This window comes from Ammospiza caudacuta, chromosome 14 (assembly GCF_027887145.1).
Source record: "Ammospiza caudacuta isolate bAmmCau1 chromosome 14, bAmmCau1.pri, whole genome shotgun sequence".
Taxonomy (NCBI): domain Eukaryota; kingdom Metazoa; phylum Chordata; class Aves; order Passeriformes; family Passerellidae; genus Ammospiza; species Ammospiza caudacuta.
In genome coordinates, this window is record NC_080606.1 from 3271333 (window position 1) to 3299007 (window position 27675).

The window sequence follows — 27675 nt, forward strand, 5'->3', positions numbered from 1 at the left end:
TCTCAGTGAGGGAGCAGGAATTAACTCTGCTTTTTCCTAGAGGTGAGAGAGAATAAGGGGAAACAAATGCTAAAGAGTCACTTTTGCAGGTTTCCCAAATCACTTTTTAATGAAATACTTAGGATTAGAACGTATTTGTTGCCTCATTAGTGTTGAACTGTGGAAAGTTCTCCAATCCCCAGGCTGTTTGGTAATTCCCAAAGGCAGCCAAGGAGCTACTCAGAGCTCAGGGCACCTTTAGAAAAGGCTGGGAACACCATTCTGAGTTAGTGGCATTCAGTGGCCAAGAGATATGAACCATTAGTGGATTATTTCTTTATTCTGTCCAGGTTAATCTGAGTGACTAGTCCCTGTAAGTGTCAGGAATTTCCAAACTGGTCCTGCAGCAGAGGGTGGAGTTTCTTAGGCTCAGGTTTGGCAGCTACTCTGGCTCAGGGCCTGAGGGGGGATGCATATTTCAGGTGTTGCCTCCTGTAATGTAAGTTTTCACCTTTTCTTTTTGCCCTTTCCATTTTGACTTCCTATTAAGCAGAGTAACCTTCCCTTGTGTGCACCAGATCTTTAAAAATGAATATTTCCATTCTAGGGAGAGCTATAAGCAATATATGACTGTAACTGAATTTAAATGTTGCATTGGAATTGGAGCTTTAGATTCTTTTCAAAACCCTTGGCTTGTATTGCCAGTCTGGACAAAATCTGTAAAATGTAGACACTTGTCTACACCTGTGGAGCTTTGAGGGTTTTTATATATACTGGATTTCAGCATCCAAGTTAAAAAAAGGAGAGATAATGGGATGTTCAATGTGATGGAGAAAGGAATGATCTTGGAGATACTGAAGTGCAGTGTGAAGCAGTTGGATGCAAAAGTAGACATTCACAGAATGCTTCTCCTGTTAGCAGGGGTGAAATGGCTCTTCAAATTTAGAACAAGCTGCCATTAAAGTTTTTGATAGTGTGGGGTTTATTTCTGCAAAGTGCAAAATAGGGTGAGTGTTCATAAATATTTAAAGCAAACTTAAATGTGTCTACGAACAGAATTGCTAAGTATGTATATGTTTTATATATAATATTTAAACTTTACTACTTCTCTACTCTCCATAAAGATACACAGTTATTAACCCCTATTTTCACTTCTCTATATTTGTTCTTCCCTTTAGTAAATGTTCCACAGTTTTGAATAAATCAGCAGCTTACTAAAATTGTTTCTAGTGAAGTATTGGTCTGTGGTTTCTGAAATCAAAACTTCAGATTATTTTCATTACATGTAATACATTTGACATAAATTGAACATATTTGAGGTAAAATGAAAGTTGGCTTTAAAATGTATATCACAGTCAGAAAGAGTTAGTGTTAATATTTGGAGCTAAAGCAATGAAAAATTCTCATTGTGGAGCATTTGTGAGGGTCTCAGGTGGGATGGCAGCAGGGTTGTGGTTTCTCCCACAGGATTTAACCCCATGTGCTCTCATCCACCTTGAGCCTGGAGCAGATGGAGCAGCTAAGCTGGGCTTAGCTTTGGGCCAGGGCCAGAACTTCTGGCTTTGCAGAAAGGACCATCCTGACCCACCTGACTCTGAGGAAATGCTGACTTGCTGCCAGTCCTTACCAGACTTGGAATGCTGCAGGAGGGAGTTTGGTGCCAAATACTTTATCTAACCACAACTGCTGAGTGCAGAGGCTGCAAGTGCTACTGGTTTTACTTTTTTTTCCCCTCAAATTGGTCATTTCTGCTTACCCTATTTAATTTATACCATGGAAGACCACATTTCAACTTAACAAAAGTTTGTGGGTTTTTGAGAGTAGTGTAACTTGTACTCCTTTGCTCCACTGCTTTACAAATCACTTTTTTACCAAGTGCCTCAAGGACACAGCTTTGAAGAATAATGACAAGCATCAGGAAGATAAAAATATCTGCTCTTTGCCATCCTCAGACACACACCTTGCAGTGGGGAGAGGAGACAGACCACCTCTCTAATGGGTAGAAACTGGGGGATAAAGCAGGGGACAAGTTTGAATGAAATATCTTTTTGTTTAGAAGTTCATAGATCTTTCAGCCATCACAATTCCAAATTGAGCAGATACCAGCTGAGATAATGTGTTCATTTCTCACTCTGCTGTTGTGCAGAGAAAAAATGCTCTATTTCTGATAACACTGAGGGTTCTGTCTGGGGGGAAATGCAAAAATACATTTCCAATGACATCTCTTGTACTTTTTATGCTGTGCCTGAGATACTTTCAGAACAGAGCCCTGGCTTGTAAGGAGGAGACCCAAAGGAGAGCTGTCTGCTTGATGCCTGCTCAAGTTTTTTCTAGTCACTATAAAAAGATATTCCTGGTCTCCACAGCTTTGTTTCACATAGACTCTGAGAGCTACCTAATAATCCTTTCAGGAGAGAGTTTCTTCTAAAAGGGACAAGTTTTGGATGGCTTGTCACTCCTGGATGGATTGGGTGCCTAGGAGAGAAACCTCCCTGTTTTCCCTGAAACTGCTTCCTTCTAATGAGCTGCATTCTTGTGACAGAGCTGCCTTTTTATTGCCATGTCACTGTCTCACATGTTCTGCCTGTTAGTGATTTTCCAGCGGTGGCTTTGAGAGTCAGAACTTTATTTTAACACAAACACAAACAAACCGGGCGACGACATTGTGACATTGCCATGCCACAGACACTGTTCCCTAGCACGGGATAGTGTTACCAAATTGTTTCAGCAGGAATTCTTGCTGAGGCCACTGGCGCCTTGTTGGGCCTGAATTCAAACAAACTGAGGGTTCAAAGGCATCCTAGAGGAATATATTCCAACTGCAAGAGGGTGAGGTGATGTAAACGTGCTTGCTGGCTTTTTCTTTTTTTTTTTTTTTAACTACATTTCTGCCATAGCAGGCAAATTCTTGTGGGGAAACACTTTTTCAGCTGCATCTGAATGGATTCAGCTTTAGGATAAACCCAGAAATGTTATGAAAACACCCTGAATATATTAAACAAAGGACTTTGAAGACATCAGAAATAGTGGGTGGGAGACAAGCAGATGCTGATGAGTGTTACCAATTTGCTGAAATAGGAGTTGTCCAAGATGAAGAGGGTAATGGCTGGGTTTGACAAAATGCCTGGGAGAGTTCTGAATCAGTGCAGGAAGTCTTCTCTTCTTCCCCAGAAAAAAAAAAAATCTTTGCTGAGTAACTCATCTGGAAGCAATGAATCTCTTTCCTCAAAGAAGATCCTTCCCCCTCACCTGCTGTGTCCAGGGCTGTGTTTGTCCTACACAGGCAGCTCCAGCTGGAGGATGTTACAGCCTGCTTTGTGCCTTGACTGAAAATTCCTCATTCCTGTGTGCCCCTGCTCCCTTTCCATGAACCTCTGTGTACTCCTCAGAGCCTCTGCAAGGAGCTGGGATCCCTGAAAGGCATTGCATGGGTTGTAAAAGCCTAAATAAATGAGGAACAGTGTTTGGCTTTTAGAATGTTGTTAAATCATTTTCTGCTAGGCAGTTGTAGTAATAATCAAATATCCCCCATTTCTGAGAGGAAAACTTGTTTTTGGCCACTGATTTTAGACCATGCAGGTACATGCCAAGGGAGAGGGGAAGTTAAATGAAGCTGGAAATACTTGATCAGGCAGCCAGGGAATCTTTCTGGGATATTCCCTGCCTTGCTTTGCAATTTTGCCCTGGATTTCTGCAGAGCCCAGGTCAGTCATGGTCATCTTTATTTTTCTTGTCCTGAGTCCTGGTGCAGAATTTACATAAACTTTGTAGTAAATGGCAGCTGGAGAGTGGCTGCTCCTGTTTACATTGGTTTAGTTAGAATTACAGCCTGACCTCTGATGCTTGGTTAGGACATTTTCCAAAGCAGTCAGAGACTGACCTGGAGATGATAAGGACATTATTGAAATTGTGCTGTAGGAAATGCTGGGAGTGGATACAGTCATCCTGCTGTGCTTCCAGACATGCACTGACGTTATTTGAGATCTTACATCGTAAATAGGTGTTAAAATAAAGATACTCTCATTAGCAAAATGCTCTGCATTTTCAGAGCACCCTTGGAGGCAAAGCAGTTATGATACATTAAGTGAACATGAGCTTGCTTCTTAGTTAAATGCTGTACCATCAAAAGGAAAATTACTGTCTTGTCAAATTTATTTAAAATTACATCCCAAAGGGTGTGACTGCATCCTTGTAAAGCTTCAGGAATGAGCTCTTATCTGGAGCATGTGTTCTCTGCAAGGCCTGATGCAGAGGAGAGAATTCCTGTGTCCTTTGATGCCATCCCTGCCCTGGTGGATGTTGCTGTGGCCCTTGGCACTGAGCAGCCAATTTTGGTTCTTTGCTGGGAGAGGGAGGGTGGGGAATCCATGGCAAATGACCAAGAACAAGTCTCAGCTCGCTGCCTTTTTTCCTTCTTCCCATCTTAGTTATGTCTTCAGCACCTTGGCAATACTCAGGAAATTGTTTCCAATTCCTGTCTTAGGAAAACAAGATCATACTCTTGATTTCTGGTAATGAAATCCCTCTGTGCTTGGAAGAATCATTCCTGATCCTGTTAACAGTGAGAGCTAGATCCACTCAGAGAGGTGAAAACCAAAAATGTATAAATTTAGATTTCCCTTCTAGCACTTCTGGAGAATCCTGGTGCACAGAAAAGTAAATTTTTCTCACAAATACTTGCAGCAGCAGAGTGACAGAGCTGGAAATGAATGAGAGTGCCAGAATATGCAGTGACTTAACTGAGGGCAGCAAGTGCATGAAATGAGATTATCTTATAGAGAAAGGATAATTCTGACAAAAGATATCAGGAAAATTGAGTTGTCTGGAGACATCCCGTGCCTTTAAAGCTTACTGAACACCTGAGTTCCAAAAACCAGAAAATCATTTGAAGAATTTGTGAATTAATTCCAGTTTTAAGCTGTTGAAAAGAATACACACACCAGCCCTAAATCTTCCAACATTCCTAATTCTTCCTGATGCTGGAAGATGAAGTGCATCTTATGAAGGGATAAAAAAACGTTGTGTTTCTGCAAAGCCACTGAACAAGCTGTGCCTGTACTCTGGGGCTGGTGCCCGAGTCAGGCGTGTGCAGGCAGTGCTGGGAGCTTGGGCAACACCTTGTGTTGCAACTTTTCACCTGCAGGTTTGGCTGATGGGAGAACCTTCAAAGTGGATGTTTCAGTGGAATTTCTGTGTCCTAATTCTGCTTTTTGGCTGGGCTCTTGGTATTCTTTGAATGCAGGCCAGAGTGTTAATCCACACATATGCATACTCAGGTTTGTTAATTGCGAAACTGTAAAAAGTTGTTGGTTGCTGCTTTTGCAGGATTTTACCTGTGTGTTAAAAAACTGCTCAGGAATTGAAATGCTTGGTAGTAGGTAATGAGACCAAATGTCCAGCACCTCATCCTTAACTTTATAAAGAAGAGAGAGGTAGGAGAGCTGGTTTTGAAGGGATTATTTTTCAGCTCAATGTGTGGTATTTCACTGCTAGTGAGTTTATCGAGTTGTTCCTCACTCTTGTCCAGGTCAAAACCCAAGATACTGAGTGCTCTCCATATCTGGGTTCTGTCTGACCCTGTATTTATCACTTTTGGCTACTTTGAGCTGCTCTTAATCTAAGTTTAAACCTGGTGCATTAATGCACACTTCAGTGGAGTCTGACAAACTCTGAATTGGTGTTATCAAGTACTATGATCTGGAATAAAAAGATTTATTAAGTATAACACATTCATTGATTTTCTGCAGAGCAGCAGTCGACTATTAAGTTACATTTAAATGTTCTCATCCCTCCCATTCCAAACAAGCTTGAAATCTTGAGCAATCAAAGAATAAAAATACCTTTCTACTGTACATGCACTGGTGGGAAGTCCTTTGGCTGGATTGCTCACTGTTTGTTGTAACTTTTATTATAAAATTCTTGTTTGGGGAAAATCCTCTAAGGCAGCAACATTCACGCTGTGAGATTAGATGCCTGCTGACTTTATGGAGAGAAGAAAAGGATACTATGTCTGAGATTAATATTGCTGGGAGATTTTTCTGTCTCTGTTCTTTGCATTGCCTGAAGGAACAGGAGTGAGAAAAGGCAAAATTTTTTAAGGAACACATGATCAGACCTTTTTGGAGCAAAGGTGTGATGTAAGAAGAGCTCGTGTTGTTCAGATCAAAGTATCCTGTGTGTGCTGAGGCTGAGAGCAGATTCCTGGGGAGCACTGGCAGCATGGGGCCAGCCAGCCCTGATACTTTCCCAGAATACTTTCCGCTTCCAAGAAGGACTTCCTGAGCCAAAAGTGGTGTCTTTTGTCTTTAATATCCCTCAGTGGACTTTTCTTCCATCAAGCTGTAGAGCAGCTCTTTGAACTCACATAAGGGAGTCTGTGTTTTGCATTGTGGTGCTTGTCTAGAGCTTTGGCTCTGACTGTTGGGAAAAGTTGCCTTCTTCCTGCTATTTTTGTATTTCAGGGTTTATGACAATCAGAGCTACAAAAGCAGTGCCCCAGATTTGCTGCACAGGGCCAGCTAATTGCAATTGTTTAATCTTTTCCCAAACAGAAAATAATGCCCACAGGTGTGCCGTATTTCCTATATTTGAATAGAACCGGGCCCTGGATATATTTTATTTTATTTTTAAGTAATGTTTTAGTTTTTATTCTGTGTGAACTGTGGATTAATCTTGCTAAGACAGTTACTGGGGGCTCAGTGTAGTACTTTTTGTTGCTTCTTGTGAGGCAGGGTGGCAGCTTGGTTTGCAGGACGAGCAGTGGAGGAGGATGGAAGGGCAGTGGCAGATACAGAGCAGGACCTCTCAGGCCAAGAAGAATGGCCGTACTGATGGGATAAACCTGCCATGGGGAGAGCTTGGGCCATGGCTGGTGTGTGCTTTGATCCTATTATCTTCTTGTGATTGGAAAGCAATAGGATGCTACAAATTTTGATTCAGTTTCTGAAAATGCTGCCAGCAATTTTCAATTGTGCACTGAGAGTGTTCCCAACTTGGGGATCAGCTCTAAACACTGCTGCAGTTTCCTTGGAAATGTGTGTCAAGTCACTCAAACTCTGTTTCAGTCCCTGGTGCCCTTTCTAGTCCATTGCTGCTCTCAAACATTTGCCATAGATAATTTCTTCTGTTTCCCCCTTGTTACCATGGGGTCACTGAGGACAAAAAGGACAAAAACACCCAGCAGGAGAGCAGAGCTGGGACAGAGCTGCAACATCCTGAGTGGCCAGGCCAGAGCAGGAGGCCAGGGCCCACAGACAGCATGGAGTCTGTCATGAACCATGGAATGGTTTGGGCTGGAAGGGACCTTCAAGATCATCCAATTCCAGCCCTCTGCCATAGGGACACCTTCCACTGTCCCAGACCCATTGACAGCATGGAATCTGTCACGAATCATGGAATGGTTTGAGCTGGAAGGGACCTTTAAGATCATCCAATTCCAACCCTCTGTCATAGGGACACCTTCCACTAACCCAGGCTGCTCCAAGCCCTGTCCAGCCTGGCCTTGGGCACTTCCAGGGATCCAGGGGCAGCAACAGCACCTCTGCCCACCCTCACAGGGGAGAATTCCTCCCAACATCCCCCTGACCATATGAAGCCATCCCCCTTGTCCTATCTCTCTCCATCTTTCCTGTGGGCTCCCTTCAGGTGCTGGAAGTCACCTGGACATTTTCTTCCCAGCAAAGCCTGAAGTTCACTCACTCATTCCCATTGTTTATGCTGCCTTTTCCTGCTTTGTTTCAGCTGAAGAAGAAGCAGGTCTATGTTGAGAAGGTGGAGAAGATGCAGCAGGCCTTGGTTCAGCTGCAGGCAGCGTGTGAGAAGAGGGAGCAGCTGGAGCACCGGCTGCGCACCCGGCTGGAGAGGGAGCTGGAATCTCTCCGCATGCAGCAGGTACCCCTGGCCCTGCTGGGCTCCTGCTCCACACACAGGAGAAAGGCACTGCATTTTTAATCTGGTGTTCTTAAAAAACTTCTTTTTCACTAGTTATATTCATGGATTTCCTCCATTGTATTGCTTTCACCTGATTTATAGATAAGGAACAATAGAGGATCCATCCTGTGACAAGATCAGCCTCATAGCTACATGCTGCTGTACCTTTAAATACCATGGCTATGTTATTTGAAATTATTTAAAAATTCTTGTTCACAGTTTGTGATTTTACATAAAATTCATTAACAACTGGCCTGAAAAGAGGCCCTTCAAAAACCTTTTGAATTTGAAAAAGCACACAAGGGTAAACTAGCAAAGTCAATTCTATAAATGCAGTTGATGGAAATAGATGGGAGTTTCATATAGACTGTATTGCAGTATTATTGAGAGTCTTTTTTCAGTGAAAAGAATGAATGAGAAGTAGATTGTGCAATTGTGTTAAAAATTACATTAACTTCAGCCTATGTTAAATACAGATAAACTGTCAGGTGTCTGAATTTTACTGGAAATCGGATGCAGGCCTGTGCTCTAAATCACATTTAGTGATTAGCTTTAGTGATTCAGCTTACTTTTATCCCCTAACTTCCATCTCTGCATAGAAATAGATATTTAAATCTTGGGGTTTTGTGTAGGTTTTAGTAGGAGTTACAGTAATTTGCTAAACTTTTCTGTTACACTTTTGGAAGATCAGGTATTCTAAACCCCACAGCTTTTTACATTGAGCCTGAGTCAACACCAAAATTGTTTTCCTGTCATGGTTAAAATTCTGAGCTTAGCATAAAATAGTTAGTTTGCCCTATTTCTATTCCTTTAAACCATTTTTTAAAAATATGTTTTAAGTCAAATGTCTTGCTCATGTGGGATTCCACATGAGACTTCCATATAAAACTGCAAGTTTTATTCATTGAACTATTATCTGAGCAAATCTCCATGTTTCCTTACATTAAAAGGAAACACTGCCTGCCTTCCAAATCTTGCTTTAGAACTGAATTATTTCAGTCCCTAGCTATACACTGATCATATTAATTTAATAGTCAAATGCTGTAAAATATTTTTGATGTATTTTTTGGGAAGGGATGGCACTAGTCAGTGCCTTGGTGAACACTTGGGAGTCAGTCTGTGTTACAGCAGGCATTATGGAAGGGCTGTGCACATCACACATCTATAGCACAGTCCAGCTCTGGGATGCATATTTGGGACTTTGGGAAGGCCCAAATACACATCTTTGGAAAAAAAGATACTTTTGGGCAAAAAGGCCTTGGGAGGATTATTTTGCATCTCAGGTGTTTTCTTGTTACCCTGCCCAACACAGCATAAAGCCACTGCATTTCCCTCTGGGGGGTTCTTGTGTCAAACCAGTGACAAAAAGCAAAGCAGCCAACCCTGAGCCTTACAGCTGCATCCTGAGACTCCTGTTTTTGTGTGCTTTGTTCCTTTCCTCCTGGGGCTCAGCGCCAGGGCACATCTCAGGCTGCCAATGTCTCAGAGTACAACGCCACAGCGCTGATGGAGCTCCTGCGTGAGAAGGAGGAGAGGATCCTTGCTCTGGAAGCTGACATGACCAAGTGGGAACAGAAGTACCTGGAGGAAAGTGTGATGAGACAGTTTGCTTTGGATGCGGCTGCGACTGTGGCTGCTCAGAGGTAAATGGGACTTTTCACAGCACTGGGATTATTTTCTTTTTCCAGCTGAATGTCATATTTCCCACCCAGGAATGTTGTCATGCCATCCTCCTGTGATTGCTCATCCTGTGGTCTGAACAGCTCCTCAGAGCTCTGCAAGCAAGTGGAGCTTGGCTGCTCTTCCTGGGAGCTGTGCAATTGCCAGCAATTAGAAATGTTTTTCCAGGGGAAGATTCCTCCACATGCAGGATCCACTTTCCAGACTAAAATTGTTCTGAGCCATTCCTAGATGCTGTTGATTCAAAGGGGAAGAGGTTTGGGGTTTTTTTAATTTTTAAAACAGGGATCAGTCCTTGCTGAAGTCATGTGAGATGGGGTGAGCTTGGTGATTCACATCATTCACCCTGAATGGCTTCCTTGTTCTCCAGAATGTTTTTGCAAATTACTTTGTGGTATTGTCTGGTTACTAACCAGAAGCATCTACTAGGAAATTCTGCTCAAAACATTCTGCTGTGTATGGAAAGCACTGCTTGTGGGGGTGGGAAGGGGTCTGAAATTTGGTAACAAGCTCCCATTCCAAGACAACTGTACAGAAACACTTACTATGGCTGTGAATAGGCCAAGTGCCTCAGCTGGTTGGTAAATGAGAGCTGTTACTGGAGTGCAACTCCTTAGCATTAGGCCTTGCTTGCATGTCATTTCATTGCTCACTAGTTCATGGTTCTGGACAGCAGATTTTCCTGTAGATTGTTTCATGAGCCAAATCCAGATAGGGATGTTATTACAACTGGCTTCCCAGCTTGTAAGATCACACTGGAATTACAGGGGTGAAGCTGCAGATCTGCTGTGTTGGTGTTTAAAGTCTTATCTTATCTTGCTCCAGAAGGAAGCAGTTATTTTAGGGCATTGATGCTTCTTGTGCACTGTTTTCCACCTCCCCAGAGATTCCCTGAAGGCTCCGGCTGCTGCTTGTGCTCAGAGGCCAGGTTATATTTTCAGCGTGGGCTGATAAGTTGGGGCCTGGTCTATTGTTTATCATGGACTGGGAGGGGATGTGTTAGGCCTGCTCAGGTTTCACCAAATGAACAAGAATGTTGTCCAGTCAGGAAAGAGCCTCTGCTTTTCCATTTCCATCTAGATTCCACTAATTCCAGTGGCAACCTCATCAACACTGCCCAGATTTCTTTCCCTTGCCTTTAACAGTGGAAGCTGGCATCCCTTGGGAAGCTGAGGTTGCAGGAAGATGCTTTAGAGGCAGGAGCTGGGTCAGGTTGGGTTTCTTTGGTGAAGGATCTTCTCATATCCTGCCACATTCACAAGTAGAATGAAATACTCATTATTTGGTTAGTGGACTGACCAAGTATCACAGTGTTAACATTAGGCCTTATATTAGTCTGAAACTCTTTTCACCTTTTTCCAGATTATTTGGACCAAGCTGCTTAGGATTGCTTAAGAAACTTCCATGCCTTGTTCCCTTTGATATTCACATCCCCTGTATGATACTGTTGGAAGGAGAAGGGGAAAAGCTTTTAATCTGAAGAGAAGTGCCTGGTGTTCCTTTCCCCTCCTTGTGTCCTTGGATTTGCCTCCTTGATCACTTCAGAGTAGTGCAGTGACTCAGTTTAGGTGAGGCACTGTCCCAAAATGGACAGGAGGTTGTTGTTATAATGATCTCCATGTTTTTGTAATCCCTCTTCAGTAGGACACAAATGAAATTAGGAGTTGAATTTTTGAAAGACACTGAGCCAGCTTAAATGCAAAAAAAATGTGGATATCCATGTTTGTTCCATTTGAGCAGTACTTTTGTGCTGCTGGGGGAAAGCAGCAAAGTTAGCAGGTCCTTCACGTGCTGTAAGGTCCCTCATGTGCTGTCAGGTCCCTCATGTGCTGTGCTGCTTGTTGCAGGGACACCACGGTGATCAACCACTCGCCCAACCCCAGCTATGACACCTCCCTGGAAGCTCGCATCCAGAAGGAGGAGGAGGAGATCCTGCTGGCCAACAGGAGATGTCTGGACATGGAGGGAAGGTAAAGTGCACTTTGGTCCTGTCTGGCTTCTTTGGGACAGGGATTTGAGATGAACTGCCTGGGTAGACGCCTCAGAACCAGAAATTCTTGTGTCTTCACCAGCAGCAGCCATGTCAAATGCCAGACACTCATTTGGCCAAGGAAGTAATAAACACAGCAATCCAAAACCTGTCTTGATACTGAAGGCTAATGCAAAAAAGTCTTGTCTTAGATTTTTTGCATCTAGCTTGTTCCTCTTCTCTCTTCAGGGCATCTTCATCAGACCCCAGGCTCCAGCCACCCTTTAACAGGCTCACAGAGCTGTTTTCCCTGGGGTTAGGTCCCCAGTGCAGACTCCCCAAAATGTGTTAATTCTTTCTGTTGGTCTCAGGTCCTGCCCATTATTCTCAGGTTTGTTTCAGAGCTCCTTCCATGGCTGTTTAGAGCAGTTTCTAGCAGCCAGAGGGAGGTGGGTGTATCTCACGTGATCTGCTCTGTAGGTCGGAGAGCAGCCAGTGCCCAGGACAATCTCCTGGCATCCTCCCTCCACCTCTCCAAGTGCCTAAGGGAGCCCTAATCACAGCCATGAGGACACTGAGGCCTCAATCCAGGGAGATGGGAAACACTTAAACTGTTCTTTTTCTTTGCCCCAAAGGATTAAGACCCTGCATGCCCAGATCATCGAGAAGGACGCCATGATCAAAGTGCTGCAGCAGCGCTCCCGCAAGGAGCCTGGCAAGACAGAGCAGCTCTCCTCCATGAGACCTGCCAAGTCCCTCATGTCCATCTCCAACGCTGGCTCAGGCTTGCTGTCCCACTCCTCAACCCTGAGCAGCACCCCCATCCTGGAGGAGAAGAGGGAGGACAAGAGCTGGAAGGGCAGCCTGGGTAATTTCCAGATACCAGTTGCAATTCTGATTCAGAGCCAGCTTGGAGGGAAGGCAGGGGCAGCACAGGAGGGTGTGTTGGACAGATAGAGCAGCTGGCCTGGCCTGCAGTAAAGCTGTAGGATGGGACACATTTGAAATAGGTGCTTATTTTAATCACTTCTGGGAATTAGTGACTTCTGATACTCAGGCTCTGCCATTAGATATGTAAACCTTTATTCCTAATTTGCCACCTGATTTTAGGGATGTCTGGGATACAGTTTCCAAGGTTCCCAAGCACTTGCTTTCAGCTGGATGTTACAGCTGGATGGTGGTGTAAAGTCTCCTTGAATTGCAGCAGAGATTTTAATCAGGATTTCTATCCTGTAGTGTTGTGCCTGCAGCAACATGACTCCTGTCTGGAATGGCTCAACAGCATTGTTTGAGAAATGGAGTTGTAACAAAGCAAGTCCCAGGTGATTTTTTTTTTCCCTGGGAGAAGTTAGGCTCAGAACTGAGAGTAAAAACCCCTGAAATGTAAATGAGGACCTGTTGCAGGTGATTTCAGAGTGCAGATTAGTGCCCAGCTGCAAGCAGCAACATGGGGACACTGCTGTTGTTCTGGTACTTTAGCACCCAGGGGAGGGGGCTGCTGTGCAAAGGCAAACCTGTGCTGCCTCTTGAGGGAGGGTGCACTTTCCAGCTCCTGCAGCAATCAGTGCAGAGTGGTGCAGAGCTGATAGCAGTTAGTTTTCTGTGATTGTGACATTTCCTTCCCTTTTCCCACACAGGTGTTCTGCTGGGAACAGAATATCGCTCCGAATCCATCCCCTCCACCCCTTCTCCTGTCCTGCCCTCCACACCACTGCTGTCAGCCCACTCCAAGACAGGCAGCAGAGACTGCAGCACCCAGACAGACAGGGGCAGTGAGCAGGGCAAAGCTGCTCCTTCCCCTGCAGCTCCCACCCCAGCACGACTCCCCAGCACCAACCTGAGCTACAGTGCAGAGAAAACAGGTAACAGAGCTGAGCCCCAGTGCCAGGGGCACCCTGCCACCCACTCCCCATCTCTGGGGCAGCCCTGACCTCCCTTCCTCCCTCCAGGCAAACTGGGGTTGGTTTCTATGAGGACAAGTGTGATTGAGTGGTCTCAAACACACTGAGGGAATAAAAGAAAAGCCTGAGGAGTGGCAGCATAAGTGTGGGCACACTGGGCAGGGAGGTGCAGCAAGATTTGAGAATTGAGAACAGGGAGATGCAAATCCCTGGGCAGTCAGTGTCTGCTCTGAAGTAAGTTGTGAGTAGGATGTGGGGTTTAAACACATGGAAATGGGCTGTTCAAACTGGCTATTGCATTGAGGGGGCATCCAAAGCCAGGTGGACTCAGAAGGGGGAGGGAGAAGGAGGAGAGGGAGCTATCACAATAAAGCTGCCTTGGTACCACCCCAGTCACAGGAGCAGCTTCAGCCTTGGAGATCCAGTTGACAGTGACTGTCCCAGGAGCTGAATTTGCTTCCCACAGAGCTCCCAGCTGGCAGGAGCTGCTCATTTTCCAGCCCACTCTGCCAAATCAATGCAGATTACACAACCTTGCCTCTTCTCCTTACAGACACATTACAATGCTGTTGTTCTTCATGGCAGAGAGTGTTTGCCTGGGCTCTGCCTCCTGCCCATGCTGTGCTGTTTAATGGGTATTGAGGGAGAACAGGTCTGGTGGTGAAAATCCACGCTGACTGCACTGGTTTACATGCAGTCACTCCAGTTCTGTGGATTTGTGTATCAGTGGGAGGTACCCAAAGGGAATTTGATAAAATTGCTTTATTTGTCTGGCTGCATATGTGGGAATTGAATGTTTTAAAACTAAATAAGTTATTAGCTGTCTTTAGCCAATGATACAAGATGACTTAAAGCGTTAATGTCACATTTTTAACCTGATTGAAGTTTCACCTTTAATTGTCTCTTTTTTTTTCCTCACCACATAGATGGGCCACTCTTCCACTCCAGCACTCTTGAAAGAAAAGCCCCTGTTCAGACTGTGGGGCAGGACCTCCCAGATGGAGAGATGGTAGAATACCTCATCTGAAAGGCTGTACCAGGATCTAAGCTGGGATAACAGTAGCAAGAAATTTGTAAAAGACATTTTTATTGGGAAAAAAAATGTAGTACCTGAGTAATAAAAGAACACTCAGCTGTTTGCTCTTGTATATTATGTCTCAAAAGTTTGGACAGGTTAATTTATAATTTGTTCTAAATTATAAAAAACCCGTAACACTTGTTCTTTGAAGGTTTCCCCCTTTATTTTTTAAATACTGGATCTGGTAACATCTGGAGAAAAAAACTAGACCTTAGGTGCACTACATCTATTTCATTTCAGTGTTTTTAAAGTCTCTTAAGCAGAAGTACCTGCTCTCACAGGTGCTGATACATGTCTAGCTTGAATGTAGTGAGGTGAGCTTAATGGCCTTAAAATGATCAGAACCAGGGACATGGTTGTGAGCATCACTTAATGGTGTTGGAATTCAGCTGTTCTGGGGAGCTTTGACAAATCTGAGCTGTGATCAAGGGACATTTCCCTTTCACTTCCTCTTCCTCTCAGTGTAAGAACTCAGAGTAGGTGTTTCATGTTCATAGGTTGAAAAGATGTCCATTTTCAGTGTGGTAACGTATTTTTAAACTTCCCAAGTTCCTTTTTTAATTATTTCATTATTAAAACAAACTACTCTGGTGATTAATGTCACATTTCATATTTGTAGTTCCTCTTGCAAGATTTGCCACACTTTTATACTTAAGTACTTTTTCAATAATTTTTACAGTGGATAGTAAATAATATATTGCATTCATGTTTTACATGAATTAATAAGGAGAATTTACAGGCCCAGCCCTGATCTGCTAGATCAGATTTCTGACATAATTCCATTGGCTTTAGTGAAACTACTTCAAATTTACTATAGCTCAAGTGGGAAGCTCTGTTGTAGATATAACAACTTAATCTACTGTATCTGTGGAGATTTTTCTCTGTAGCAGACTTTTCTATATTTCAAATACCCTTTCTATATTTCAAATACCTTTTGTATATCCCTCCTTTCTGGAGAGACTGGATTCTTTTTCACATAGCAAGGCTTCAGAGGTAGAGCTTTAAAGAGAAGCTCTGTGTAAAGGTTCAAGTGGCAGATTCTCTCCTTTCAAAATACTTCTTTAATTCATCTGAGGGGAGAGAGCAGTTTAAAGAAAGTCCCAGAGGCATTACAGAAAAAAAGTTACATATTTAAGTCATGAGGTTCACTTGCAGAGTTTTGGGAACTAGCACAGATGCAGCAGTGCTTTGGTTACAGAAACTATAAGGAGATATTAAGACCAATAGAAGCACATGAGTATTTTTTTGTTACTGTCTTTGCATTTTATTAAAACACTTCAATATTGATTTCTGTTAAAACCTACTCTTTTTTTGTACTTGAAAATTAAAATATTTCATTAGCCAGTGGTCACACACTGGGAACCTGGCTAGTTTCAGCTTTCTGTTCAGCATTAGAGTAGCAAAATTTTCATTACAGATATTTCACCCCAGAAAAAAGGAAATCCAGCAATTAATTATCACAGAGTTAGTGAATGTCTTTAATTCCAGTTTGACCCTACTGCTGTGGTGTTCAAATGAAATGGCCTCAGCAGCCCAGCAGGGATCACAGGAGTTCTACAGTGGGAGGGGACAGGTGGTGCCTAAACTCAGCCCTGAGCTTTCCTTCTGATAACAATCACTGCAAATCCAAGGAAAACCCTTCCCACTGTTTCTGGCAGCTTTGCTGCTGGTGAGGGACATTCAGGCCACACTCCCAGTGCTGCAGAAGGCAGAGGTGGCCAGGGGTGGGCTGGGAGATGCTGTGGCCAGGCACTGCCAGGCTCTGTCTGTCCTGTGGGATGTCTGTCCAGACAGTGCCAGAGCTCCCTTCCCTCTGAGCCATTCCCCACTCTTTTCCAGGCACTCTGTCCACCACCACCTCATTCTCATCCCTGAGAATGTCTTGTTTTGTTTCTCTTGGTTTAATTCCATCTCACTTTATGATGTAATGCCCACCCTGGGTGATTTGATTTCTCTTCCTCCTCCACAGTTGTTGGATATTCAGCTTTTCTCATTAGCTCAAGGTGTTCACCTTTTTGCCATTTCAGCTTAAGTATCTGTATTATATTTTATAAATTTGGCTTAAAATGAGCAAGGGAAATCAAATGCCATTAAGTGGCAGTGTGAGTGGGGGAGAACTGTTTGAATGCTTTTCTCTTCCTTTAGAGTCAGGAAAAGTAATATTCCATCTTTGCAAATACATTTCAGCATCTGGAAAAAAGTTTTATGAACTGTAGGGCTCTAAATAAACAGTTACAACTCTCTTGATTCACATAAATTCTAAAATGTCTGGGAAAATTTGGATATTTTACAGATAAAACTTCTTTCAGAAAACTGATTTTCTCCAATCAGTATTGGCTGTTCAGGTGAAAATAATTGGTTTATCCTCCCTGCAGCTCACTGATTTCAAGTGGAGTGCCACTGCATTTTATTTTTACAAATCAAAGAGGACATGACAGCTTTTTGTGAATAAAATACAGCAACTATCTCCTCCAGAAATGGAAGCCAGGCTGTCTCTACAGCCTGAACCATCAGGATTGCAGCAGCCTTGGCAGTTCCTTACCCACTGAAGTAATTTTGGAAGATGATGCAGTTTCACACTGCTTAGGTCGGGCTCTTTGCCTTATTTTGTATAATTTCAATTTCTTCCAAAAAAGCAAAACCCCAAAACTTTGCTGTGGAAGCTGGAGGTTGTTTTCTTGGGAGCCATCAGGAATGTATTTTTCCCCTGGAGCTTCCTCAGAGCCATCCTGATGTGAATGTAAACGAGCTGCTTGCTTTGAGGAAGATGTGTACCATAGTCTTCAGTCTCTGTACAGATTTTTATTTTGTTTTTAAAACAGAACCTGCTTTAAGGAGACAAACTGCACACCTAGTTCCTTTGCCTTCTGTAGAGCTTATTTCTAGTAGAAAGTGGTTTTTAACAATGATTGCAATGACCTTTGCAAACCAAAATTTTAGACTAAGAGTTTTTCTTAAACTCGGGTATTAGAAGCAGAATTGTAGCTTTTATAAAGAAAGCCACATATTCTTTGTAGAGCAAAACAAGAAAATGAAGTTTAGTTATTTTTTCCTCTTTCCTTTCACTGCTTACAGAAAGGCCAAACTCCCAAGTCCTTCCCTTGGGCAGTTCCTTTGTGGTTTCACTGCTCAGGGAACTGCCTGAGATCTGGAGACTTTTGTTCCACCTGGCCCAAGGTTGTTATTAAATTAAACAGCTCCTACCTGCAGCTCCCGGGGGGTTAAAGTAGGGATTTAGTGTCTGGGGATGTGTGAGGAGTCTGCAGGGGGACACTGAGGTCACCACGAGTGCTGGGGCTGAAGTTCTGCCCCTGTGGGCTGTGCTGGAAGCTGAGCATGGCCTTTGCTGTGGTTTTTGGGGCTGCCTGGGTTGGGGGGACACTCTCAGAGTTTTATCCAGGCCCATTTCCAAGGTCACCTCCTGCTCCAGGGGCCAGAGTGTGTGGGACACCCCCAGACCGGGCTCTGCACAGCAGGCAAACCCAAATTCACACCAGACAAACCCAAATTCTCACCAGACAAACCCAAACCCGGAGTGCCCAGGGCAGGAACAGCCAGGGGTAGCTGAGCTTCCCCTCCCCAGGGCTGGCACAGCTTATCCTGGATTCACCCTGCTGCCCTGGCTGTGCTCTGTGCCAGGGGCTGGGAGGGGGGAAGGGTCTCTTTTCATGTATTTGTATAGGAACTCTTTTGTAAAAGTTAGTGGTTTTATGTCTAGGAAGTAAAAAGACATTGTAAAATGTAATTGTACTGTATTTATGAAGAAAATACATTTCTTTTCAAAAAGATCTTCTTCTAAGTTGGTTTTAGAGTTTGGTTTCCACCACCATCATCTTGCAGGGTTTTGGGGGGCAAATGGCTTTGAGCAGTTTCCCTCCCAGCAGGGTTGTGGTCTAACAGGGGCCCAGTCAGCTGCTTCTCTTTGGGACCCAAAATATCAAAGCATGAATTAAAATACTAAAGTTTACAATTTCACAACCACAGACAGTGTGTCAAGAGAATGATCTTTCCTATATAAATCTATATGGAAGTGAATCACGTGGTTTGTTTTTCCCCCCTTTATTTAAACCATCCAAGTTTATTTTGTAATTTGTGACTGGGCTGTTTTGTAATTCAGCTGTTGAAACAGCCCTTAAGTCTTTGAAGGTTTATGGCAGCTTTAATTCTAGAAAGAAAACAAAATAGTCAGTGTAAATATGCAGCAAGAAGTATTGTAAATGTTGTGTATTCATGTATTTTTAAAGAATGGACCCTGTATTTTCAGCTTTTTTCCACTGATTTTCTTCTTTTGCAGTAAATTTGTTTGGTATGAGAAGCTTATGGAATATAAAACAAAAACAATCTTCACCTTCCCTCCTCCTCACTACTGCTTGGCCTCTGTCTTTGGGTTTTCAACTCCTAATGGGAGATTTTACAGGATAAAGTAATTGTCATTCCAGTCTGTTCCCTTAAGCATCCCGAATTATTTTTCCCTCTGGCCGTCCCTGCAGCTCACACCTTTTATCAGCAGATTAGCAGCACTTTGAGCTGCGGTGAGAGCCACCTCTCCTTTGATGCTGGTCCCTTTTCCAGACATCTGAGGCCATCAGCCCACGAGCAGCCTTCAGCCCTGTGAGTATTTCCCACATCACAGCCTGCACTAGACCCTTGTGCCTTTTGTTCCTGTATTCTTGGTGCATTTTGCTGCCTCCTAATTTATCTCTCCCCTCTGCTGGTGTTGTCGGAGGGAAGGAGCAGGGATTACTGGGAAGCTGCTTGAAAGTTGTCAGCCTTGATGCAATTTCACTGTTGACTTTTGAGTTTGATCTTAACATAGCTGTCACCTCCCCTGCTGTAATAAATACCAGCCTGACAAATCCCGGGGCCAGTGGTCAGCTCAGCACATCCATCCCCTCCACTCTCAGGCCTTTTGATATTGTTTCTATAAATCTCTCTGGAGTGCCAGAGCAGAAACAAGAAGACAAAAAAAATCCCCCCAAAAACCCTCTAAACAAAAACAAAAACAGCAAACAAAACAACAACAAAACCAAAACAAAAACTCAAAAACAAACAAACAAACACAACAAAAAACCAACAACCACCAAAAAAAACCCACCAAAAAAGCCTCAAAAACCCCAACCTGGCCAGATAAAACTGGAGGAGCTGGCTAATAGCTGCTTTATTTAATAACACAAGTGTGGCCCATCTGCACAGGGGTGTGAGGGGAGTCCTTGGTCATTAAACAAGCCCATGTGGGCAGCAAAGATCCAACCCCTGCTCTGTGGGGAGCAGCCAGGAGCCGTGCAGGGAGGATTTGGGATTTCTCTGGGATTCCACTGCCCTCACCTTTGCTGCTGTCCAGCCCTTAAACCCCTCCAGAGGCCATCCCTGTTCTGCTGCTGCATCTGCTCAACACCTGCAAGGGAAAGGCACCTCCTTCAACCCCATTATCTGCTACTCAGCCAGCCAAGAGCTGGGGCTTAAAAGGGAATAAAAATGAAAAGGCTGGTGGTTTAGGTTTGGTTGGTTGGGCTTTTTTCCCCCCCTCTCAGTTGGCTCCAGCCTTTAGGTGAAAAAGCTCCTTTGCTCCAAATCCTCACTAAGTGCAGTGGTTGATTCCACGCCAGCCCCATGGGTGGGAGGAGGGAGTTAGAAGCTAAAACAGTGCACAGTGAGTACAGCACATTCCCAAGGGCTGCATTATTCTATTTATTGTAAAGTCTTGCCTGTTATTGCTGTTAAACACCTCCAGAGAAAAGCAAAATTCCATAATGCCACAGGACCTTTCCCAGCAACAACTCTGTGCCTCCCCTTCCTGCTCCCCAAGGCAAAATTGGAGCATTTTATGTATTTTGGAGCATTTATCTGAATTCTGTAAGGAAGAACAATATAAAATGGCAGCAAAACACTGGCCCTGTGAAGGTGCTTTTACAGTGCTATTTATGTACAGTGACGTTGGAATGAGATAATCTTCACTTTGTACTGTGGAGGTAAATGGGAGAGGAAAATTGTCATTGATGTTTTGCCAGAAGGGGCACTAATCTTTTAAATACAAGGCTTTTTAAATATATATATATATACATACATAAATACATGCAATTTATAAAAACTGGTAATTTTGAGAACCAAATTGTACCTGATGAAATTTTCTTTTCCTCCCTAGTCATGTTTTTCAAACATAAATGGGCAGGTTTGGAACCTCATTGTGTCTCTACCCTTCTGTTTCCTGTTGCTGCATTTCGGAACTCAGAAATAAGAAAGAACCCCTCCTGTCTGCAGCTTTTCAGTTCTTTATTTCAGTATTCTGAGTGTATTTTGGTTGCTCTTCCTTTGCTGGTCACCCCAAAGGACAGGATGATGCCTGGGTCATGTTCATTCACAGCCACAAAATCCCTGTCTGCACATCCATCCCCTTTAGCAGGAGGAAAATCCCTGTCCTGTCCTCCTGTGGGAAGCACCAGCACTTCCCTGCTGGGGCACCCAACCCTGCAGTACCTAAAAGAGACCAAAAGAGCTGGAGAGGTGTGACCGTGTTCACAGGGGTCTGAGGATGAGGGAAGAGACGAGGATCTGACTCCATGTTTCAGAAGGCTGATTTATTATTTTATGATATATTATATTAAAACTATACTAAAAGAATAGAGGAAAGGATTTCATCAGAAGGCTGGCTAAGAATAGAATAGAAAGGAATAATAACAAAGGCTTGTGACTGGGACAGAGAGTCTGAGCCAGCTGATTGTGATGGGCCATTAATTAGAAACAACCACATGAGACCAATCCCAGATGCACCTGTTGCATTCCACAGCAGCAGATAACCATTGTTTACATTTTGTTCCTGAGGCTTCTCAGCTTCTCAGGAGAAGAATCCTAAGAAAAGGATTTTTCAGAAAATATCATGGCTACAGAGAGGGACTTTGGACCAGGGAATGTGGTGATAGAACAAGGGGAAATGGCTTCAGAGTGATGAAGAGTGGGTTTCGAGGGGATATTGGGAAAAAATTCTCCCCTGTGAGGGTGGGCAGGCCCTGGCACAGGGTGCCTAAGAAGCTGTGGCTGCCCCTGGATCCCTGGCAGTGCCCAAGGCCAGGCTGGATGGGGCTTGGAGCAGCCTGGGATGGTGGGAGGTGTCTCTGCCCAGGGCAGAAGGGTTTGGAACAAGATCCCAGCCTGTTCAGAGCCGAAAAATCTACACTTGGGCCCACCTCCAGCAGCACACACCTCTCCCTGCCCACCTGGGCACACAAACAAAGGCAAGAGGCCCGAGGTGTCAGTGGCATGGCTGGGAGGCTGAAAGCAGAGTCCTCAGCCTCGTTGGTCTGGTGAGCTTATCCCCACACTTTAACCCTCTGCAGCCACATTATCTGGGACGTGGACTCAGGAGAAACGAGATTTGCCAAGGAAGAAGGGCTGGAAGACTTAATGAGCTGCCTGCTGGCCCTCAGCAATTAGTGCTGGACTGTACAGCCCAATTAGGGCACTATTAACTTTAGTTCTCTGGAAATACAGCCATTAATATTACTAATAATTCTCCTGACCTCAAAGTAATTGCAGAACATTAAAGGAGAAAACTGTTTCTAATTAAGCAATTCCCAATCCTTCTGTTTTCTCTTTTTTCTGAGCCTCTGGTGCCCTCTGAGCCATCCCAGTGTGGGCCTTGCCTGGCTCAGAGATGGGATGTGCAGTGGGGCAGGAATTGCTGTCCCTGCTGCTAAGAGGTGACATCGCTGGAACTCTTCAGCACTTCAAACCCCAAAGTCTGGACAAGCCATAATCCTGCACTCTCTAAACAATTTCTGATGGGAAATCTTTCACTCCCAGATTAAGCCCTTGGAAGGAGAATGAGAAACTTCCACTGGTCCCCAAATCACAAAATCACAGAATGGTTTGGGTTAGGAGGAATCTTGTTCCAAATCCCTCTGCCATGGTCAGGGACACCTCCCACTGTCCCAGGGGGCTCCAAGCCTTGTCCAGTCCAGCTTGGGGCACTTCCAGGGATCCAGGGGCAGCCTCAGCTGCTCTGGGCACCCTGTGCCAGGGCCTCCTCACAGGGAGAATTCCTTCCTAATATCAATTTAAATTAAAGTAATTGCATTAGTGGCAACTGTGAACAACTTGTGAGGAGAAAATAGAGGTTAAAGCTGAGAAAATAAACATCAGGAGCTGGAGATGCCCAGCTGGCACAGCCACGTGCTGCAAATCAAACTCAGTTTGACCTGCAGAGTGAAACAGTTCTGCCTGTACAGACACAGTGGGCAGGGGCTGCTCTCCCCCTCTCACAGCCCAAACAAAGGCTGATGAGTGACACCCCACATCACAAAAATCCAAAATTAACCCTTCCCACAGCCTGCTGTGATAATGAAACCTAGATTTCTGTTCCATTTCAAGCACCAGGAGGAGTGAGGCTAAGCAGCTATGCCAGCTCCACTCATGGGGGGTGCTTTGGTGGTTTAACCCTCAAATGCTGCTGCTGAGTCTTCAAAAAAATAAATAAAGAAAAAAAGATACCCCATGGCTGGATGGGAAAACAAAGTGGCCGAGCAAACCAGGCTTGAATCTACCATGTGTAGGGAAAAGTTTTGATGCTAACACATGTATTTATTTGTTATAATTATTAACCAGGGGCTTGGGGTGCTGGGGCCACGAGGCATCACCAACACAGTGATGGTCCCTGTACCCCTCACTGCAGCCACACAAAATGCTGCTCCTGGCCCTCCTTGGCAGGGCAGCTGTGTCCATGGGCACCATCCAGCCCTCAGGCACTGGACTGGCAAGAAAATCCCATTTTGCAGAGTGCAGCCCTTCAGGGAGACCCAGCTGAGGCAGGGCTGGAGCCTGTGCCCAATGCACCTTTCTCACTTTGGTTTTTAACATGAAGGAAGGCAAGAATGGGATTTTGGAAAGCAGCATTTTTCCTCGAGAGTTTCAAGCAAAACACGGAAGTTAAACAGCAGGATTTGGGCTTTGGGGAACATTTCCACCTGCAGCTCAGCACAGCAGGGAACATAAAGGAACCGCCTCTCCCAAACATCCGTGCCTTTTAAAAAATGAGCATTTCATGCTTCAGAGAGCAGTGGAAGAGAGGCAAATCCCATTTCTCACCCAAACAGCGCCATCGGTGTCCGTGCTGCTGCTGCGGGCGCTCCCAGCCCCGCAGATAAACAGATCGATAAGAGATCGATAAGGGAGAGATAAGAAACCCAGCCCCGAGGCTGCAGTGCCACAAGGCAGTCCCCAAGACCTTTATTAAATTCATCTGTGCTCCTGAAACAAGCGGTGCCTCGTTGGTTCCACAGCTGCACAACGCTGCTCTGGAGGAGGCAGGAAAGGCAGCGCTGCCCTGGGGGCTCTGTGGGGACACCAAGGAGCAGGGAAGCCTCAAATGTCATTAACTTAAAAAAAGTATATTAAAAAAAAAAATCAAATCAAACCCACCCCGCACCCGTGTCTTTCCAAGCACATCAAAACCTGAGGAGGGAGGCTGCACACACTTTGAGAGGACAGATGAGTTTTGTCCCGGTGCCACAAAAAAAAAAAAAACCCTTTACAAGCAATGCAATACTGAAATAATGGGTCTGGGGGCAGCATCTTTGTGAGCTGATCCTTTTTGGAGTATCTTTGCACTTCACCACCTCACAAAGCAGAGCCCACACCCAACCCTGGGCAGAGAGGTCAAAACCGGGCAGGTGCCCACGGCCTGGGAACAGGCACAGAACAGCCCTGAGGGCGCCCCAGGCCGTGCCCACATCTCCTGCCCCATGCCAGCTTGTCCTTTCTCTGGGGCCCCATTGTCCTGCAGTGACAGGACTATGAGGAATGGGTAAAAATTAAAAAAGGAGAAATTTAGCTTAGATATTAGGAAGAAAATCGTCTTCTGAGGGTGGGCAGGCCCTGGCACAGGGTGCCCAGAGCAGCTGTGGCTGTCCCTGGATCCCTGGCAGTGCCCAAGGCCAGGCTGGACAGGGCTTGGAGCAGCCTGGGATGGTGGGAGGTGTCTCTGCCACGGCAGGGGTGGGACTGGATGACCTTTAAGGTCCCCTTCCAACTTTAACATTCCATGGTTCTATCCCAGCCACCATCAGCTTTTCCTCCGTGCTCCGGCTCAGCCATGCCAGCGCCGCAGTGCAGGCCCGGGGGGCTTCTCTGGGGACATCGCGGCCACCCCGGGTCCCGGAGCACGCCCGGTGTCACCCACCGGGCGGAGGAACGCCCTGTGTCACCTACCGGGCGGGAGCTGACGGCTCGGGCTGTGTCTGCAGGGTCGGCAGGGTCAGGGCACTGCTCTCCCCAAAGCCTCTAGATGGCAATCGCTCCCAGCCCTGCTAACCGAGCCTCCTCCCGCAGCTCGCCGGAGCCAGCCCGGCCTCTGCCGCCTGCAGATGCTCTGAGCCGGTGTCATTTGTCACATCCCTCCTGTCCTGCTCCCTGCCTGTTCCCCGGGGCTCTGTCCCTGCTCCTGACCTCCCTGCTCCCGACACGGGGCTTTGGGACGAGCCACCAGCCCTGACATCAGCTCCTGTGTCTCACGGGGGACAAACACACCTGGAGAAAAATAATCAAGTCACCCAGTTTATTCCCAGCTGGCTAGAAGGGATTTTCTCATGGTAACCAAACTGTAAAGTGTATTTTTAAGTGGAGAGTGACTGGCCAGCCAAGTAGGATTTTGCAGGCTCTCTTGCTGCCGTGGGTGCCAAGGAGGGCTGAGCCCAGATTTGGCCAACCCCACCTGTGGGGGACAGGGACCAGCGGGGTCCTGCTGTGGAACCTGAGACTGGAGCAGCTTCCAGCCGGGAAACTGCAAACCCCGCCTGTCCCTGGCTGTCCCCGGCGATGGGTGCAGAAAATGGAATTTATTGTGCTCACAGGAGAGCTCCCAGACTGCAGCTGCCGGGCAGCTAACAGGGCAAATATTGCTGCTTTCTCCGGTAAAATGTAATCACAGACTGCAGCCTCACTGGTGGGAGGTGGGGAAAAACAAGAGTCACTTTCCAGCTGTGTTTCCTCATGCTCACACTTGGGCACTGCTGCTGCTGCCTAATTTCCATTTTCAGGTTCCTGGGCTGCTGGGGGAGCCAGGCAGGGGCACCAAGGCCCTGGGTCTGCTCCATCTGCTGCCTCATCCTGCCTCCATCCCATCCCATCCCATTCCATCCCATCCCATCCCATCCCATCCCATCCCATCCCATCCCATCCCATCCCATCCCATCCCATCCCATCCCATCCCATCCCATCCCATCCCACCCCACTGCCCACCTCTTGGTTTTCTCAGCTTTTACAGAGACAACTGAGAGGTGTTTGAAAAGGTTTTGTTCTATTATCAGCCTCAATGAGTAGTGAGACACAAGAGATGTAAAACTCAATGCCATTCCATCAGAAGTTAATTTATTTTTTGGTTATAATATTTCATAAATGCTTTTTTGGTTAATTAATTTTGTTATATAATGTTATTATTTTAATATTAATTATATATATGTTTTCTTTATGTGGCTTTGTTATAATTTTTATAGTATTTTTAGTAGTATTTTTATAGTATTTTTTAACATTTTAATTTTTAAAAATATTTAGGTTTTTTGCAAGGTTATATTTTGAAATTTGTTGAAATTTGTCTTTGTTTTAATTTTTAGAAAATAATGTTATTTTTATTTTATGCTTTTTAAAGTTAGTATATTTTATTTTAATATTCGTATATAGATGTATAAGTTGTGTGAGCTTTTTGTTAGGTTTTGAGAATTAAAATAAAATTTTTTAAAATGCCTTTCAGTTGCCCCATCTCTGTAAAAGCTAAGAAAACCAACACACTCCATCCTCCTTCAGTTTCAACAACTTTTCCACAAGTTCAGATTTTGTGAGGAAGGTGGAGCCATGGGCAGGGCAGGCTGTATGGAGCTGGCTTGCAAGCAAAGCTGAGTTAATACAAGAAATAACTGATGATTTTTGAGTGTATCCATAGCAAGGAAGAAGACAAGGCTGTCAGCATGGAAACAGATTAGAAAAGATACATGAAAATATTTGTAAGCTAGACAACGTGCATAAGTAGATGTGTATACGTGCTATTTTAAATTTTTGTAGAACTTTTGCCAATTATATTGACGTTAATTGCTTTGCACCAATGAACAGAATAAGTTATTGGGATGTAGTTAATGGCTTAAGATCACACTTTGTTAAGAGAACAAAATAAAAATCTTTTTTCTTCTTGGACCCTGATCACGTGTGGGTGTCACGTCTGACCCAACAGTGACAAGGGTGCAGCACATCCAGAAAAAGGAGCTGCTCACTTTCCCTGCCTCAGGAACAGCATGAGCTGCAGGCATGCTGGACACCAAGCAGCTTTCCCAGCAGCTTTGCAGGGCTGCTTTTCCCTAGTGAGACATTTGCCCAGGGCTGGAGTTGACTCAGCACCAGGGATGAGGAGCTGCAGAAGGGAGCAAGCAGAAAATAATGAATCATGATAGAAAATGATAAATCCCTGCAATAATAAATAATGCAGTAAGAAGTAATTAATTATCGCCATTTATGCTGGGCTGCCTGGTTATTGGTTTAGATGTGTTGCCAGCCTAGGCAGCCCTGACTCCTCCAGGATTTCAGGATCTGTGTTCCTCCACCTTCCCTGCTGTGCAGGACTCGCATCTCCCGCAGCAGGAACTGCTCCTGGGCTCCCTGGCAGGGCTGCCCTGTGCCTGTGCTGTCACCAGGTGTCCCTCAGCACAGCTGTGTGTCGGGATCAGGCTGCAGGGACAGGACAATCACCCCTGGGTGACCCCGGGAGGACGTGGCTGCATCCCAGCCCCGGCTGGAGCCGTGATGTCAGAGGCACCAGATGGCTCCTTTCTGCCCGCTTTAATGGTGCCTAATGAGGTCACTCCCATAAAAGAGTTAATTATTTCCTGGGAGCCATTTGCTAACGTAATTAAGTCTGTTTCATGCCTGGTTTTAGCGACTGCCTGAGAGCAGGGCTGGTGTGGAAGGCAAAGCAAGGGGTGACTGCTCCAGCAGTGCCCTGTGCTGGGCACCCACACCAGGAGCTTTTCTGTTCCTCTTTCCCAGAAATGGGCAGAATTTCTCATCCTGGGCTGATTTTTCATCCTCCTTCCCCCCAGAAGCACTAGAAAGGCCATTCCAGGGCTGCACAGTGTGTAATGTCATTTGTAAGTGCAAAGGATGGG

At 45.1% G+C, this 27675-nt stretch overlaps 1 protein-coding gene across 1 annotated transcript in view; it reads left to right on the forward strand.

Moving 5' to 3' along the window:
* The window catches only part of AMOT (angiomotin), a 49190-nt gene extending 30899 nt beyond the window's left edge, over positions 1 to 18291 (forward strand). Inside the window, exons 8-13 of the mRNA XM_058814122.1 lie at positions 7720 to 7869; positions 9361 to 9551; positions 11436 to 11558; positions 12193 to 12425; positions 13195 to 13419; positions 14385 to 18291. Coding sequence (XP_058670105.1) covers positions 7720 to 7869; positions 9361 to 9551; positions 11436 to 11558; positions 12193 to 12425; positions 13195 to 13419; positions 14385 to 14485 — 1023 coding nt within the window. The 3' untranslated portion in view covers positions 14486 to 18291. The remainder of the gene's footprint in view (positions 1 to 7719; positions 7870 to 9360; positions 9552 to 11435; positions 11559 to 12192; positions 12426 to 13194; positions 13420 to 14384) is intronic.
* Positions 18292 to 27675: the final 9384 nt, after the last annotated feature.